The sequence below is a fragment of the Doryrhamphus excisus genome, chromosome 19 (assembly GCF_030265055.1).
Source record: "Doryrhamphus excisus isolate RoL2022-K1 chromosome 19, RoL_Dexc_1.0, whole genome shotgun sequence".
Classification (NCBI taxonomy): domain Eukaryota; kingdom Metazoa; phylum Chordata; class Actinopteri; order Syngnathiformes; family Syngnathidae; genus Doryrhamphus; species Doryrhamphus excisus.
In genome coordinates this window covers 12160784-12179298 of record NC_080484.1, presented here as the reverse complement: position 1 = coordinate 12179298, position 18515 = coordinate 12160784, and the positions used below count along the sequence as shown (strand labels likewise).

Below are 18515 nucleotides of genomic sequence, written 5' to 3'. Positions count from 1 at the left end.
AGTTACTTGTGTTGACATTTTTAAATCATGTTAAGAGTTGATGTCTTGAAGGGCTCATTTTTGTCCTCAACATGGCGTGTTTTTTTTCAATATCTAGTCTTATTTAGGACACTAATGTCCATTTGATGGCGTGATCCGTCTTGTAATAAACTCGTCAAAGGACGGTTCTTTTAACTTCCGCATTTGACGCGCTCTTTCCTGTCTGCTTTTGGTCACGTGTCACGGCCGGACGTGGTTGATTGGAAAGTACGTCAATGGGAACGACGCCAAATAAGCCTTACCAGAACTTTTGGAAGACGGTGACTTTTCATATCTTGGCGGTTTAATTCCGATTCGACCACTAGGAGGAGTTGAAGAATGAAGCCACAAAGACAGTTAGGTACATTTTGTTAATTGAAGTGTGTTTCCGCCATCTTGTTTGTCACTACCCCTCGTGAGCATCAGTTGAACAGCATTGTACTGGAGAACGTCATTTGTTGCTACAAAAATGGCAAGAAAAAGGGAATTAACAAGGCAGACCTCGCTTCAGAGAAATTGGAGTGTTGGTGTATATTTGTCCATACATATAAATTCCCTTAAGGGATGTAATACCTTTGAGTTACGTGTGTGTCTTTTAGTTGGATAACATTGCTTTAACAGGGCCAGATATTGTGGTATCGTGCAAATTCGGACGAAACACCCGTCGCCTCCAGTCCTGTTTCTTATCTATTCACTGCAATCAACAATGTGCTCTTTCAAGATGCATGTGCCCCCCACAAACATTTTTATCTCTCTATATAGTCTGTGTTGCTCCCTTTTTAGATGATGAGTAATTGCTGTTTCAATTAGTGCTTTGTATTTAAAATCCAAACTGTCGGTACAATGTGTACCAGCATTGCAGGGCCTCATGAGACTATGTGGTTAACGAAATTGTGCAACAGTGCAATGCCTCTCACATGGTGAGGGAATTTAAAAGGGCACACTTGCAGTATATTTGTGATAATACAGCAGTATGATTACCATAAATAGTGCTTTTTCTGTTCTATCTTCGTTATTTACGACAGAGTATTAGCGACACGTTCAACAGTCAAAATAAATTGATGTGAATAAAGTTGCAAATTTCTGAGAAAAAAATTTACATTTTTGAGAAAAGGCTTTTCAAGGAAAAAGTGGTAAATTCAGGAACATTTCCTCTTTCTCCAGGCAAGCTTGTATTTATAACGTGGCAGCAAACAGCAGTTGGCCGCAAACACATTAGCATGGCTAGCCCTTCTTACTTCCACCCACTTTTCATAGCTGTCTCAGGCAATGCCTGGAAGTAACAGAAAGTGACAATTTTTTTCTCTTAAATTTCAGACTTTATTCTCAAAATCAGGACTTTTTCCCCCAACTTTTATGCTCAGAAATTGAAGTGGTAAACTCACAAGAAATAATTTGCACATTTATGAGAATAAAGTTGTAAATTTACGAAAATAAAGTTAAATTAAACAAGACTGAATTTGCAAATTTATGAGAAAGAGTCGCAAATTTTAAGTCTTAGATTTATGAGAAAGAAAGTCTGGGAATTATGAGGAAAAAGTCGTATTGTCTTTGCCCAAGGTCACATAAGCCCCCATTTTCATAGTTGTCCCCAGCAATGTCTGTTATGACGGAGTATTAAAATAATCTGAGATTTCAATAATAATGTTATAAATTAATGAGGAAAAAACTCCTAATATGAGAACAAAGTCATAAATTTACTCGGAAAAACTTTATGTAACAGGCATTGCCTTGGACAGCTATGAAAAGGGCTTATGTGATCCTGGGCTATGGTAATATTACGACTTTTATTTAAATTTCCAACTTTATTCTCGTAAAATGTACAACTTTTAGTTTTCTACTTTTCCCCCTTTTTATTGTCATAAATGTACAACTTTTTTTGTGAATTTATCACTTTTTTGCCCCTTAAATTAATGACTTTATTCCGGAATGATTGCTTAGACAAGCTTAAGAAAATGCTAACACAGGTACCATCTATTAACAATAGATGATGGATGTTTTCCAGATAACACACAGTTAACAGTGAACAGCGAGCCCCCCCCCAGATGTTGTTGTTGTTGTTGTCATAAATGTAGCATTTATGAGCTCTTATAAATAGCTGACCTCGTTTGGGATGCCTAGCACGGGCCTTTCTGTGCCCGAGAAAGCACCTCAGGTACGATGAAGCGTGATTCAGTCTTTCAGTGGTTCGGGATTTGATGATTAATTCAGTCCCACCAAATACAGCTATATAGCACTAATAGCACTTAAAAAAAAAAAAAAAGATGTCCACACGCCTGCCCGAGAGGAACTGCCCACGTGGGGAGCTTGTGATTATTGTACAGCATGTAGTCGGCTACCGCCATGACCCAATTCTGCCCCCCCCCCATGCTAACGTGTCACAGCTGGAAGATCAGATGACAGTGCTGCACTCTGCCACAGATGGCAGGTATCAATGATGTTCACTGTGGAACCTTGAAGGCTCCAGGCCATCCATCCTGGGATGCTGGTCATAAATAAGCGCTTATTCCAGTTGAAACGGTTTTTAAGATTCCTTTAAGGAGTTGGTCAGGAAGACAGCAACGTTAGCAACACTAGCATAGCTATGTGATGCTACAGTGCTAACATTGCACTGAAGAAAAACACGATGTAAAAATTTTAAGATGTGTAGTGAAGCCTAGCAAAGGAGGGGTTTCCAAAAGTTGAATGCCACACATTGCTGTTAGAACATCCATCTATCTTCTGTGCCGCTTATCCTCACTAGGGTTGCAGAAATGCTGGAGCCTATCCTGATAGAACATCCAAATGTTAAAACCTTCACTCACCATGAAGCGTAGCACAGTGGAAATAGTATTTATTTGTCTCTTCGCTATTGCAGAGATGTGGGATAGTCTCCTTTTGGATGTAAAACATCCTAGATGTTTACATACAAGGTAAGAAAATGGGATTAACATCCTCCAAGCGTTTGTTCTTTGTAGCGGCCGTCTCATTTAGCGGCTGACCCACTTATTTGTTTGAAACGTGACGCATAGAATCATGAAAGTGAATCAGGAAACAAGACATTCTGTTCCATGTGTGTGTTTGTGTGTGAATCATGTCTCATTATGTGCCCCGAACCCCTACACAGTTGTCAGAAATGTTGTTGTCTATGCTGTCATGCATCTGTATTGTTTCCAACCCTTTTTTGTTACTCTTAGCAAATGCATAAATGTAGTGTAGATCAATGCACTCCAGGATGCACCATTTGGTTGTTGTCAACATATCTACAGCATCAAATAGCATCAATAAGTATTTTTACTCCTAAAAAACATCTTTATACAAATTTATGCCCCCCCTCCCCCATTGGCTTCAGCCAATATTGAATTATTCAAAGGCATTACCTGCCCTCACTTGATTGATTGTCTGTCTTTTGAAGCAATTGAGGCCAGATGGAGTGCGCTACATGGCTGCAACCAGCAGAGGTGCTGTTGAGTCAATCTTAATGAGATTAATTGGTTCCAGACTCACTCACCATATAGGCTTCAATGTTAATGAATTTAATATTTTTGTAGTTAGAGCATAGAAAACCTGTTTAGGACTTTCTAAATATGTTTTTAACATTGTTAGAGGTCTGTCGACATGAAATAACAGACCCATAGTCACCTTTACACTCAGTATTATTCATTGTTTACATCACATTTTGCAACTGTTACTCCACACAGACTCGAAAGTGAGCTAGGCATTCATTCATCCATTTTCTACCGCTTATCCTCACAAAGGTTGCGGAGGTTGCAGGAGCCTATGCCAGCTGTCTTCGGGCAAGAGGCGGGGTACACCCTGGACTGGTCGGCAGCCAATCACTGGGCACATATAGACAAACAACCATTCACTTCATACAGTAGATTGCAAGTCGCCAATTAACCTAGCATGTTTTTGGAATGTGGGAGGAAACCGGAGTACACGGAGAAAACCCACACATGCACGGGGAGAACATGAGAGAGATGTGTGATTGAGGGTGGAATTGAACTTGGGTCTCCTACGTTTGACGCCTGCGTGCTAACCACTCAAGCACCGTGCAGGCGAGCTAGGCAGTCAGCCTCAAATGAATTTCTTCCAAACTTAAAAAGCCAAAAATTTACCACTTCCACACTGCATGGGAGGAGAACCTTTTGTCAATCTATCATGTCAGACATGCCATGGCTGACTCCATGACTTCCTGTAGTGTTAAGGTACTGTCATGTAAGGTCAGGTTTTGTGTGATTACTGCTGCTTAGTGGCCAGAATAATACATATCACTTTATTTCTATATGTTTTGACTAACAATAGATCATATTCATGAATTGATTTCTGAAAAAACACGATCTAGCGAGGGATGACCGTGAATGACATTTGTGGCGCCCCCTGTGGGTTGGGGTCAAAATGGTCAGTCCCTTTACATGCATGAGTAGATAAAACAATGTACTCGCAATGTCTCAAAAAATTTTAGTCCCAAAATGTGAGCATTTAGCCACTGTCAAAGCCACTTTCTTCCATTTGAATGAAGTGATGTTTACAGTATGATCAACAATTGGACAATGACTGCTTGGATCCGCTGTGGTCACATTTGGACTTGATCTTTCCTCCGCTCAGCAAGCACATGTCGTTATTGAGTGAGGAAATGATCTCTGTGGCCGCGTGGCATCACTGAACGTGCATCCAATCCGGGTTGGACATCTAGAACATCTTGTCTCGCTCGTTTGCTACACTGCTCCTCAGTGCTTCCATTTCTGTTTCAACTCTCAAGTCTGCTTTTCTGTTACTTGCATTGTTCAAGGCTGCTGTGTATTTGTGGGTGTGTTTCCTCTCTGAAAGGAATGTTGTGAGTGGTGATCATGTGCATGTAAACGGGAACATTTAGTACTTATTGATGTACATTTACTGTGATTGTGTCATGTCTCAGTAACTTAAGTCTTTCAGTCTTCCTGTGTGTGACATTTAAAGCCTGCAAGTGCATTCCAGGCCTCTCGGAGAGCAGTTAGCATCTTTTCTATCATTTACAATGTAACTCTTAACATTTGTATTCTCACATCTAAAGGTGCAAATAAATCAAGACATTTTTCACAATTTTCTTTCATTGTATGACATTTAGTTAATTCCAGATACATTAATCCCTCGTTTATTACACTTCAGCGGTTCCAGACCCGGCTGTAAAGAGTGAATTTCTGCAAAGGTGGATTCTTTCTTTATAAATTATGGGTAGTTTAACCTGTTTACCACCTACTAAATACCGTTTTTAACACTATTAGAGCCCATCTAGGCATGAAATAACACCCACATAGTCATCTTAACACTCGTATAAGTAGACATAATAACATGAAATATGCCATTTTAGGCATACAGTAAATACAGGAAACAGGAAGTGGCATCAGGGGTTCACAGTTGAGATTTAGCTGGGCCTGGGTTGCAGCCACAACTGTAGCTATTGTTGTTATTCTAATTCACGTATGATGCTTGTTTCACCGAACATTGTGTAGAATACTGCATATCACAATTTGAACCATTGTGTGATATTCCGGTATAAGTTGTCTGGGTTTTGTGTTTGCACAATTTTTCACAGTGTGCACCATTAGCTCTTTAACTGTATTTGTATTATTATTATTACATTTTTTTTATTTTGTTTTGCCATTTAATTAATGACGGAAAATTGTAAAATGGTCTGGTTTTGCACTCTTTTGTATTCATTTCTAAAATAGGTTGCCATTGCAGCTTTTCCACAAATGACTTTCTTCAGGCTCCTGATTGGTTGAGAAGTCTGTTCAATTTGCATGTCGGTAGGTATGATGTGTTTAGAGCACGTACTTTAGCTACTCTTTAGCAGTTGCTCTAGCAGAGTCGGAGGGAGGAGTGGGGAGTGCTTGTGTTGTGAAGGGGCGGAGCTTGTAGACTCCCCCACGTTGTAGGCTGGGACGAGTCAGTAAGCGGGAGAGAAAATGCGGCAGGAGGAGATCACAAGCTGACTTTGGGAAGAGAGCGATGCACTGACAGATTTTCTCCTGTCATCGCTTCCCTTCCTTTTTTTTCAAATCCCTTTGCCCTGCAGGTTTTCCTTCCTTGGGGTGCACGTCTAAACCTGCTGAGCATCTCCTCCTAATGCTTTTGTCCCTTCTCCTCTTCCACACACTTTAGTTTGACCCATCCTGCGGCCCCTCAGCAGCCGTTTTACGATGCCCGTGCTGGAGGGGCTGTGGAGTCCAGATCTCAGGCTGGGTGTCGACGGTGGGGTCTGCCCAGATGATGAAGCACCCCGTTCCTCGGTCTGGGGTCCCCTGGGGACCCCGCCGGTCACCTGCGGGGGCTTGTCTCTGACACTGGAGCTCCCGGCGCTCATACGGCAGCTGCGTGCAGCGTGGAGGGCGCGCAGAGGAGGAGGACGGGGTACGCGACAGCCGGAGAGCTGTCAGGATGGTGCCTGGGTGGAAGACAGGAAGGGGGAAGAGGAAGCGAAGCATGACCAGGAGGAGAGGGGCGCACATCTGGAAGGTAACATTGTGATGCATGTTGCACATTTGTTTGTCATGTTTCATTTATATGAAACATTTATATTTGTTAGATTTCATTGTGATTAATTGCATTTTGACCATAGTTAACTCAATTCATCACACTTAATAGTTGATAGATTAAGTCTACCATTAACACAAGACTATGTAATATGTTTGCTTCACACAAAAAACGCAATGTATAGCAAGGAGACATTAGTCAAATGTCCATCACCCAAATATTCTCCACACCACTGAGTTTCCTCAAGCTACGGTGTGGGCCGAGGGTCAAACAGCATGTTAATCGTGTAAAAAGAAAAAATAGTGGCGTTAAAGGGAATTCCTGTTAACACATCTTTTTAAAGGGGACCGACTATGCTCATTTTTTTAGACTTCTAAAGAGCAGCGACACACAATAATCTGCACAGAAAGCTTTCCGGATCTTCCAGAATCTGCACCGATTCTAGTATTTCCTGAGATTTCCACAACTGTCGGTTTTAATTTCTTCTGTCCCACTCAGCTTGTATGGCTAACACCTTATAAAGGTTGTACACAGGCACGCCCATATAAGGAAGTCCGGCTCCCTAATGCTTTCTTAATGCTTTCTTTCTTGTCTCCTAGAAATTGGTTGTGTAGTTTTTGCAGATTCCAGCTAACAAACAAACAACCTGTTGCTGGAGGTCTTGAACGCATTAACCAAGTAGTGAGTCACTCTCCGGGGGAATTACCTGTACTCTCGGCACTGACTCATTTCCAACTCTAGCTGTAAGGACTCCCACCCAGGGTGGAAAGAGTGCACACGGTTTGCTGCCGGCTTCACAACCGCAATGACCCCAAGTTCACGTGGTGGACCATGCTGAGCAAATACAGTGTGGCCAATGATGGATGCAAAGGGAAAGGGTTATCAAGGGCTCCCAATGACCACAGTGACCCTAACTTTCCTGATTACAGCGGCTACTTTATTACAGGAGTGTTCAAAGTGTGGCCCGGGGGCCATTGATCTAGCGGCTGTTTGATTATTGGCCCTTGCTACATTCTGAAAATCTGATTAAACAAAAAACTAAAACAGACAACAGTAAAAATGGGGGAAAAGAGCAGTCTGCATTTACAAGGATAAAATATTACATGTAAAGTCATAATATTATCAGGAAAAAAATAGCATAAAGATGAAAAATCCTAATTAAAAAGTTGTAACACAGACAACGGTCACGGTGGTCCAGGCTGGAATCAATTAACCACCTAAAATCAGGGATTACTGTCGCTGCATTTTTGTGCATTTAGCCATTTTTATGCTTTGATTCAATATGCATCTTTTTTTTTTTTTTTTTACTAAGCTGTAGTCCACCACGAAACAAATATTAAATTAGTGGTGGTAATTAAGTGGTACGGGACAACTGTACTGACCACTCACGATACTTCAATTCCAAGTCACTTGATGGTAGTTCATTGGATAGACGTGTGTGTGTGTGTGTGTGTGTGTGTGTGTGTGTGTGTGTGTGTATCTATGTCCATTGCAGTCTAATAGTCTATGTTTTTTCAAATAATCCAGGAATAGGAAAGAGTAGTATCAGGTGTGTGCATGTTTGTATGATGGATGTAGTGAAAGCAACAGCTGGAGGTGTCAGGAAACATCAACAAACTGCTTGTATATCTATGCTGCGTGTGTGTTTGTATATCTGTGCTGTGTGTGTGTGTGTGCGCCCTGCAGTTAAACGCGTGCCTCATCTCCAGATGCACGCATGCAAAGTCAGTCAAGTGAACATGGTGAGCATGCGTCTGTGTGCAAGAGAGCTTGCGTGGGAGATGTGTGCCACACGTGCGCTCTAGCTTGCCCCATGATGGCTTTAACCTCATTTGCAAGTGTGTGTGTGTGTGTGTATGTATGCATGCTAATGAATGCTGTTTTGTTATTTGTTGGACACTGAGGTGGTGTGTGTACACAGTTGGGTCTTTTAACACACGCCTGTCATCCGTCTCGCCCTCCTAAATGACCCATTTCTACGCCTGTGCGGATACAGTGACCTATTTACCACACCGACTGTTCAAAGAAGAGAGCGGGATGGAGAAGATGAGCAGGGAGGGAAAGGAGGGGGTGTGAGTAATGGATGTAGTGAGAAGTTGAAGATGCCTCTCGTTTCCTCCGGCATAAAAAAAAAGGAAAGAGACTTTCCCACTCTCCTCCTTCTGCTTTTTCTCGGCTATAAGTAGGCCAGCGGGCCTCGTCTTCTTCCCTTTTACTGGCTGCATCACGTTTCTCTCCAGCTGTTTGGATTTGTTTACTGGATTTGAACATGCACACACGGTCAGTGTCACTATTGTACCACTGTAAATATTACAGTATGTGGCTACACCGATTGGCTCTGAAGCAAGTCGTCCATCAGGGCTCCTCAACTGGCAGCCCGTGGGCCAACACTGGCCAGAGAGTTGGGTTTTACTAACAGTTTTGTAGCAAAAACACATGAAACAAATTTCCAAAAAAATATGATATATTCTGGTAACATTACATTGTGGGCCAGTAAAAACAAAAAGAATGATCAATAATATGACCTCTGTGTTAAGAGAAGGGGTGGTCACATGACCACGAGAGTCAGGCTATTTAACCAAACAATGCTTTGTCAACAGTAGACAAAAATATACACAGAGGTTTGATTTTTGGGCCTTTTTATGCTCTTTTACGAATGTGTTGGTGTACCTCATGAAGTGTCGGTTGTGTTGTCGGCCCACTTTTTGGCCATGAAATGCGTCAAAAGTGTCATCAGCAGTGTGATGTCCTGGTGATTCAGCCGGCATCAACAAGCCTTTTGTTTCTCTGTGACAGATTGAGAGCTTTAACGAGGTTGCTAGTGAACATCTAGAGAACATTGTGTTGTTTTTTTTAATGCCCTGTCTGACCTCTTCTTCTTTTTTCCTTCCTAGAAAGTGTGACGCTTGTGACGCAGCTGCTAAAGTAGAATGTCGTCAAATGACTGAATATTTTTCTTTGTTTCTGCTGGTAGATACCAGACTGAGCGCGTGTGATGGTGGTGTGTTGCTGGCTGAGAGAAGAGGCTCCTATCCTTTCATTGACTTGCATGCTGTTAGGAGTAAGTCATGCCTTTGTTTTGTACTTGTCATGAGAACACCACAAACATAAGTGTGTCATCTAATTTGGTCTTATATTGATGTTTCAGTACAGTAATCCCTCCTTTATTACAGTTAGTTGGTTCCAGACCCGACTGTGATAAGTTAATCTCTGCAAAGTAGGATTTCTTATTCATAAATGGAATATGTTCATTAAATACAAAAAAAATCTACCTTCTAAATATTTTTTTAACACTATTAGAGCCCTCTAGACATGAAATAACATCCCTATAGTCATCTTACACGTCTATTACTCAAAATAGTCAACATAATTATAAAAAAAGACCATCTAAGACATAAATAAGACTTGTGTGTGTTGCTGTAAATGTGTTCCGGTGCTAGGCTCCAGCATTCCCCTCAAACCCAGTGAGTATAAGCGGCATAGAAAATGGATGTGTGGATGCTGTAGTGAGCTGAGACAAATGTGAAGTGGTGTGTGTGTGATACAGTGTGAAAGAAGAATAACATGGTCATTTTTAAGGCGTGAATATCTGAATGTGGATGGAATATGTGTCATAAAAACAGCCATAATGTTATGAGAGGAAGAAGAAAGTCGTAATTTTGACAAGGGAATCAAGGGAATTTGTCAAAAAGAGCCGTGATTTTATTCATTATAAAGTGGAAAAACATTCTTCCCAAAAAACATTCTGAAAATATTATTTTGAGGGGTGAAAAATACTAGTAATATGACATATAAAGTCATAAAAGTCGGGCCTTTTTTCCTCATCATGTGACTTTATTTCAGATTTTTCTTGCATAATTATCTCTTAATTGACCACTGTGATCTAAATCCCACTAAATGACCCTCTCTTCTGTACTTTCAGCCAGTGACCAGCAGGGGGAGGTAGAGGCTGGCAAGAGGAGGAAGGTGAAGAGCCTTCTGAGCTTCCAGAGGTACCGCCACGCTTCCCGGCTGCTGAGGGGCTTGGTTCCCCGGACACCTGAGTCTTTGCATATGCTGGATGACGACTACCTGGGTCAGGCTGCTGTAAGAAGACACATACAGCATATACAAACACACATTATATACAGTCGTCCCTCGTTTAGCCTGGTTTATTGGTTCCAAACCCAGCCGTTCATTTCTATTAAAATTTCAATTTCAAAATTCAATATTAATAACTGGAATATTTTTGTAGTTAGATCATAGAAAATATGTAAATATGACTTTTAACATTATAAGAGTCCTGTAGACATGAAATAACACCCCTATAGTCTCTTCTACACTCCTATTATTCTTCATCAAATTGAGCAGGCTATGGGATCACTGCAGAGACATAACAGATGGCTGCTGCTAGCATAACAAGCTTGTGAGCTAACGAGTTAGCCTCTTCGTCTGGTCCGTGGCATGTCCGCCTGGGCCGTGGCATGTCCGCCTGGGCCGTGGCATGTCTGCCTGGGCCGTGGCATGTCTGCCTGGGCCGTGGCATGTCTGCCTGGGCCGTGGCATGTCCGCCTGGGCCGTGGCATGTCCGTCTCGGCCGTGGCCACAGTGACCACAGTACTACATATAACTTGTCTTTCAATATTTTTTGTCGATTAATAGGCCGTAGTCAACCACAAAACAGCCACCATATATTCATTCATTATTTTTGAAAGAATGTGATAGAGCGATATTTGACATAGCAACATAGCAAGGGTCGACTGTAATACCTTTTTTTTCTGTGATTTTTAATATAATATAATATCTGTCTCTTTGTATTCCAGCACATGCTGTCAAAAGTTGGCTCTTGGAACTTTGACGTTTTCCTTTTTGACCGTCTTACAAATGGTGAGCCTTCCTTCTTAAATCAGTCATATGATTTATTGACATGAACGTCTGTCAGTGATACGGTATGATGTGTGTGCATTAGGTAACAGTCTTGTGACGCTGATGTGCCATCTCTTCAAAGTCTACGGCCTCGTTCACCACTTCCAGCTGGACATGGTCAAACTGCACAGGTTCCTGAGTACGTTCCCTGCTCCCCCACTGTAAAAGAAAATACCTTCCCTTGGCGGGCCTTTTTGGCGGCGCAGCATGGAAGCTGAAACTTGAGTGAGCTAAGTAGGCTTTTCTGGGACAACCAGCATTATAAACAAATACCAGTAGTCCGGAGGCGTAGCTGCAGTTGAATATTAATCCTGTAATAACATATAACTTTTAAGAGGTATACGGTTGTCATGGAAATGAGACACCACCTGATTTGATGATCTGGTGTGGTTTGGGATGAATATTTGCAGGCACCTTGCAGGGCGACTACCACAGCCAGAATCCCTACCACAATGCTGTGCACGCGGCCGACGTCACCCAGGCCATGTACTGCTACTTGCAGGAGCCCAAGGTAGGACGCAAGTTCGATTCCCAATGGTCACCGCACAACAGTCCTTTATGGGCTGGCCCGCGTCATGTCAAACAAACTCTATGTGCGCTAATGTTTGTGTCAGGTTGCAAGACAGAACTACGCACTTACTACTACGCACACTTGGCGTGTCGTCCGTACAGTCGACATGCGTCACACACAAGTCCTGCTTAAAGTATACCATACAAGAAAAAGCTTGATGGACCATACGAGTTTCACAGGCAAACCCCACAAGTCTTGAATCAGGGGTCCCCAACCACTGGTGCTGGTCTGTGGGTGGGGCCGAACACAGCCGCGGGAAGCTTTCAGTCACAGAGATTAAAAAAATTATAATAATAACATCAAATTTGATGCAGCTGGATATGGAGTTAGGAAATATGGGCCATTCATTTATTCAAAATAATAATAATATAATATAACATCCCGGACGCCTACCTGGTGAGGTGTTCCGGGCATGTCCAGCCGGGAAAAGGCCCCGGGGCAGACCGAGGACACGCTGGAGGGACTATGTCTCACAGCTGGCCTGGGAACGCCTAGGTGTCCTCCCGATGGAGCTGGAGGAGGTGGCTGGGGACCGGGAAGTCTGGGCTTCCCTACTAAGACTGCTGCCCCCGCGACCCGGACCCGGATAAGCGGAGGAAAATGGATGGATGGATAATATACAGTTAGAAATCCCAAAGTTTTATTCATGTTTATGTTGTTTTATTTATTTATGTTTATTTATGTTGTAGCTAACAGAGCAGCTGAGCTCACTGGACGTCTTCCTGGGCTTGATGGCGGCCGCCGCCCACGACGTGGACCACCCTGGGGTCAACCAGCCTTTCCTCATCAAGACCCGACACCACCTGGCGTCCCTCTATCAGGTGTCACATCAAAGCTAGTTCGCACACAAAGAAGAAGAAGAAGAAGGTGGATGTTCATCTCTGCTTCTCCTCTGCAGAACACGTCCGTGCTAGAGAGTCACCACTGGAGGTCCACAGTGGGCATGCTGCGAGAGTCACGCCTGCTGTCACACCTGCCTGCTGATGTGTCGTAAGAACACACACACAAACACATGCTCTAACACGAATAGCGTTTTAGACGTATCGATTCTCTGTGCAGGCGGGGAATCGAACAACAGCTGGGTTCTCTCATCTTGGCCACAGACATCAGCAGACAGAACGAGTTCCTGCTGACCTTCAGGGAACACCTGGATAACCAGGACCTCGATCTTCACCTGGCTTCACACAGACACTTTATCCTGCAGGTGGCGTGCCCTTGCGGTGTTTTAAAGACTCCTTCAGCAAGCATTACATCACAAGTCTTCTCCTCGTCCTCAGATTGGCCTCAAGTGCGCCGACGTGTGCAACCCGTGTCGCGTTTGGGAGCTCAGTAAGCAGTGGAGTGAGAGAGTGTGTGAGGAGTTCTACAGGCAGGGTGAGTGTTGGAAGTTGTCATGTTTTTATCCGCTTGGTGCATAATACGGAAGTGGATGCCAACCTGTTTTAACTCCCTGGTTTACATGCCCACTCATGCTGCTACAATATGATATGTGCTTCCAATATGAACACATTTATGTGCTGAATCATGCTTCAGTATTTAAGCCAAAGTCAACACAGAAAACCTGACCTCAACCGACCAAAGTAATCATGGAAAACTGCTCGGAGTTCATGCAAGATGCGCTTTTATTGACAGCTCCTCCACAAAATAGGGAGCTTTCCTCTGCTCACCCACGGATAGTTATGTGCTGCAGTGAAATGTGTCCAAGCAGAAACAACAGTTGGGTTGAACTAATGTTCTTGCACCACATAACTGTGTTTGTCAAAATTCTCTCCCAGCTGTGTGGGTGGCCACTGGGGTGTCCGCAGAGTGACCACCCCCTCCACCACTGATTGCAATCACATTTTAACAGTAAATTCATGTTAGGTTAGCTTGTTCGCTGAATAAAGCTATAATGTTCCAACATCTGTAGCTGACTGACAAATAGTTGTCAGAGCTCTGTGGCATTTCTAAGACGTGTAGCAAAGCCTGCTTTTGTACTTCCTGTTTAGTCTTCATAACAATCCTGATTTCAGTGGAATAGGACTTAGTTATTGTGTAACTATATATTGTATATTGTAGGTGACCTAGAGAGGAAGTTCGACTTGGAGATCAGTCCTCTGTGCGACCAGCGAGCGGACTCGGTCCCGGCCATCCAAATTGGTGAGTGTCATGGCCTGCAACACCGATACACACTCACACACAAAACCCAGTTAGTGTGTGTCCTGACAGGCGGTGTGTTGTCGTAGGTTTCATCTCGTACATTGTGGAGCCGCTCTTGGACGAGTGGCACCGCTTCACCGAGCCCAGCGTGCTCAGCAGCACCATGATGGCTCACCTGCACAGGAGTAAAGACCGCTGGAGACAAGTGCTGCACGCTCGCAACACACCACAACAGCCCAAAGGAGATGACATCCCATAATCCCCCTCTTGTACCATGAGGTGATCTTTATTTCTAAACATGGAGGACAGGAGGTGCTCTGTCCATCACCTTGTTGGGCCTCCTGTGTGTTTTTTCCTCCTTTGTGAGGACGGGAGCCCTGCTGTGAGTAAGAAATGGCGCCCTCTGCTGGGGAGTGGTTGAACTGCACGGTGCAGTGGATGCTTTCAGAACTGCTTCATCTTAGTAAAACGAAAAAAAAAACACTTGAGATGTGTTCACTGTAGACTTCAGGATGAATGCACAAGATTATATGACTGTGTTTGCACCAGACTGCTGGTACGGAAGCCAAATATATATCTACACACACACACACACACACAAAGTAGTAAAGATGCAATATAGGGCAAATATATCAGTATTTCAATTCTCTTATGTTTTTTTTTATCTTTTACACAACACCTATAGTACTGATAATGTCTTTTTCACTTTTTATACATTTTGCACTTAAAATAGGGTGCTAATTTCTATTTCTGGAAGGGGCAGTACTACTTTTAATAGGTTCCTGTAAAATAATAATATAATAATAATATAATAATGTGCCAAAAACACAAAAAGCCTCATGTGTTTCCTGAGCACCAACCTGAACAATAAGCTTGCTAAGATACAACCTCGGTGCATTTATTCTTTTACCTTGGAAGCGCAAGCTCATCAGAGCCTTAATACCTTAGCAGCTCTTTGCTTGGACTCAAACACGTTTTTTTACTGTCTTTATTTCCTTCAACTAGTAGCTGAGCACACACTATCTCCCCATACTCTATATTAGCTTTTTACTTAACTGCAGAAGGTGCCAGGCATCTTCATAGATATTTGTGTTTGTAATAATATCAAATAGTATTTCTTTTTCCCACAAGTATAAATATTCCTGTGGCAATATTTAGGAAGGCGTCTGCTGTGATGATACATTTATGTATTCTACATTGATCCACTAGGTGTCAGTAATATTACTGGAATGTTTGCTGAGACACACAAGCACCAGATTTGCCCGCTTTTTTAACTTTTATTTTTGCAGGTTGAAATGATCTCGCAATGATCACGCAATAATCCCTAACACGGGCGACCGTACCCCACGCCAAGCTAAAACTCAACGTTGAACCCCTGGCATCACTTCCTGTCCACCAATCACTCTTATTTATGTCTCATTTTCACTTATTAGGTCTACTATATTGGGTAATATGAGTGTAAAGGTGGTTATAGGGGTGTTATTGCATATCTAGAGAGCTCTAATGATGTTAAAAAAAACTTGTTTTGAAGGCTTAAACAGCATAGACAACTGGTATTACAGTATAATACAGTACACTATTTCCTCATTTAGCATATAAGGAATCCTAATGGTGAGAATTTTCTCATTGCGGTCTGGAACCGTGATAGATGAGGGAATACTGTATTTGCAAAGTGTAAAAATGTATTTTGAGGTGGTACTTGGTGTTTGAGAACCACTGTTGTTGTCGAATTAAAACACGCTACTACTTGTTTTTTTATCTTATGGGGGGAAAAACGGTTTATTATTTACCAAAGATTTTCCACTCCATTTTTGCAGCCTCACAATATTACACTTACTGTAATGAAATGAAAAATATTAAAAAAATGATGCTCAGTTTTGGCATGATGTTGCACTGCCTTATACTGACAGGTGTTGCCTATTATTTAACCCAGAAATCTTTGAGCGCAACAAAGAGCACAATATTATTATGATGATGATTAATATTATTATCATATTTATTATTCTTAAAGGGGACCTATTATGTTTTTTCCACTTTTCTGACCTATAATCCCACCCTGGGCCATCTCTGTGTGGAGTTTGCCTGTTCTTCCTGTGCATGCGTGGGTTTTCTCCGGGTACTCCGGTTTCCTCCCACATTCCAAAAACATGCTAGGTTAATTGGCGACTCCAAATTGTCCATAGGTATGAATGTGAGTGTGAATGGTTGTTTGTCTATATGTGCCCTGTGATTGGCTGGCCACCAGTCCAGGGTGTCCCCCGCCTCTCGCCTGAATACAGCTTTGATGGGCTCCAGTAACCCCCGCGACCTTCATGAGGATAAGTGGTAGAAAATGAATGAATGAATGTCTCCCTGTGATGTCACAGTGAGCCGGACCTTCCTTACATGGGCGTGCCTGGATACAAGTTGTACAAGCTGAGTGGGCGTGCCCGGAGACGAACCGTGGTTGACATAAATTAAAACAGACCGATTTGGAAATCCAAGGAAATCTAACTGGAATAGTTGTAGATTCTGGAAGATCTAGAAAGCTTTCTGTGCGGGTTATGGAGTGTAGCTGCTCTACAGGAGTCCCAACTCCATAGAAAGGGTTGAAAATGAGCATAATAGGTCTCCTTTAAGGGTGTCCTGAGCCAGGCCAATCCAAGATGGACTCAGTGATGTTGTCGTGTGATTCCACGTATAATTACAGACCTCAGCATGCTGGTCTGCTCCGAGGGGTCCGAACGATACTCTGTGGTGTGTACTTTGCTATTGGAACAACTCATTTGCTTTTTTGGAACTTTCTGAGCACTGTGAACAATAAAAAAAAATCCCCACTCAAGTGCACACAATACATGATGTTTTTATTTGTGCTTGGTGTCCCGTTGTTATGGTAGTGGCAGCAAGTGGCCGCCAGGTGGCAGCAAAGTCCTGCCCGCGTCTCCCATGCAACTTTTCAGAGCAAAAAAGCCACTTGATGATTTTTGACCTTAGCAAAAAGGACTAATGTACAGTCAAACAGAAGCTTGATGTTAGAACTGAACCACAAAATGCCCCAGTTTGCCTAATTTGCTTATCTCTAATTTGCAATGCAAATGAGTCCGTTTGTTGTTGGTCACTTATCATGTCATGTTGCATTCAAGTGCTTTTTCGCCTAACTTTTAATCCTTGAATCCATATTCCAATGCACATATGCTGTACATCAGCCATGGGTAACGCCAAGCGACAGTTTGCGACAACAAAAGCCCTTTGCCAAGAAATGCTGCCCGTGATTGATAATTGACAAACATGCTTGAATATTCTCACGTCATACTTGTGTTCTTTTTTTTTTTTTTTTTTTTTTACAGTCAAATCTGCTCATCAAGTGTAACATTTGTCTTGTCTTCTTGTTGGTGATGCACACACAGTGTAGAGTGGAGTGAATCATCCAGTATGTGTCACTGTAAATATTGACACCACAAACAGACCCTCCACCCCCTCACCCCTGTCAAGGAACCACTCCCTCTCAAAAAACAAGCCACCGCTGATAATCATCTTCCTCTTGAACTTGACAAAAAGGTGCACTTTCATGAAGAAAAAGGACCTATCCATTTTTGCTGGATTACAACAATTCAGCAAAGATGAGTGGGCCAAAATTCTGCTTGATTGCAGTTAGTACCACTCTACATGGGCGTGGAGCTTTGCTGGTTTTCTACCTTCATATGAAAAAGTTGCAAAGAATGCAAATAACATCAGATTATTTGTATCCGTTAAAAAAAAACAGAAAAATACATTACATTATTACTTTGTTCAATTTTATTTTATTCATATTATATATATATATATATATATATTTAATTTATGGTTTTTTTTTACAGTCAGTGATTATAGATCAAGTTTTTTTTCAAAATGGTTAGTGCAAAAAAGTGTACATCATATTGGTATTTTCGGAAATTTATTTAATATATTTAATTTTTAATTTCATTATCAAATCAATGAGGTCAACTCAAGAGGTGTTTATTCAAAATAGTTAAAGCTAAAAAAAAACATACAAACAACATGCATTATTTTTTAAATTTTATTTAAAAATGATGTTAATTTAAAATGTTTGTTTATTCCATGATTAAAACTCAGTTGTGCTTTCAAAAAAGCTAAAAATATATATACAAATAACTAATAAATATGTCATTATTATTAGTAAAAATATATAGTTACAAAAAAATATGTAATGTCAACTTTTAACTTTATGTAAAATGTCAACTTTTTCAAGAGAAGCATAAATCCATGGTATTAAATTAAAGCTATATTAAGGAACAATATTGGGGTTGCTCCACTGCTCCCCCCACTGGTTTGAAGTGTAACTGACTTTGAAGTTTTAATACAGATGGACGGTGGTAAACATGTTTGTTGTCAATGACAAATAAACTAA

General features: G+C 41.9%; 1 protein-coding gene across 2 annotated transcripts; it reads left to right on the top strand.

Moving 5' to 3' along the window:
- The first annotated feature begins 199 nt into the window (after positions 1–199).
- On the top strand, positions 200–17851 carry LOC131107064 (cAMP-specific 3',5'-cyclic phosphodiesterase 7B-like). 2 transcript variants are annotated; one of them, XM_058056730.1, is made up of 13 exons: positions 200–374; positions 6142–6495; positions 9488–9574; positions 10436–10599; positions 11316–11379; positions 11462–11557; positions 11829–11929; positions 12679–12810; positions 12888–12979; positions 13049–13193; positions 13267–13363; positions 14048–14128; positions 14215–17851. In XM_058056730.1, the coding sequence occupies exons 2-13, from the start codon at positions 6180–6182 to the stop codon at positions 14385–14387; spliced, it is 1548 nt and encodes a 515-aa protein (XP_057912713.1). In that variant the 5' UTR covers positions 200–374; positions 6142–6179; the 3' UTR covers positions 14388–17851. The 2 variants fall into 2 exon arrangements, with proteins under 2 accessions (XP_057912713.1, XP_057912712.1); XM_058056729.1 differs by having other exon boundaries at positions 200–379.
- The last annotated feature ends 664 nt before the right edge of the window (positions 17852–18515 follow it).

What these genes read in the sequence shown, in the direction of transcription:
- LOC131107064 (XM_058056730.1), top strand. Translation starts at nt 6,180, where the DNA reads ATGCCCGTGCTGGAGGGGCTGTGGAGTCCAGATCTCAGGCTGGGTGTC. An exon ending in ACAGACACTTTATCCTGCAG is followed by an intron (nt 13,194 to 13,266) that starts GTGGCGTGCCCT and finishes CCTCGTCCTCAG; the next exon opens with ATTGGCCTCAAGTGCGCCGA. An exon ending in TGAGGAGTTCTACAGGCAGG is followed by an intron (nt 13,364 to 14,047) that starts GTGAGTGTTGGA and finishes TGTATATTGTAG; the next exon opens with GTGACCTAGAGAGGAAGTTC.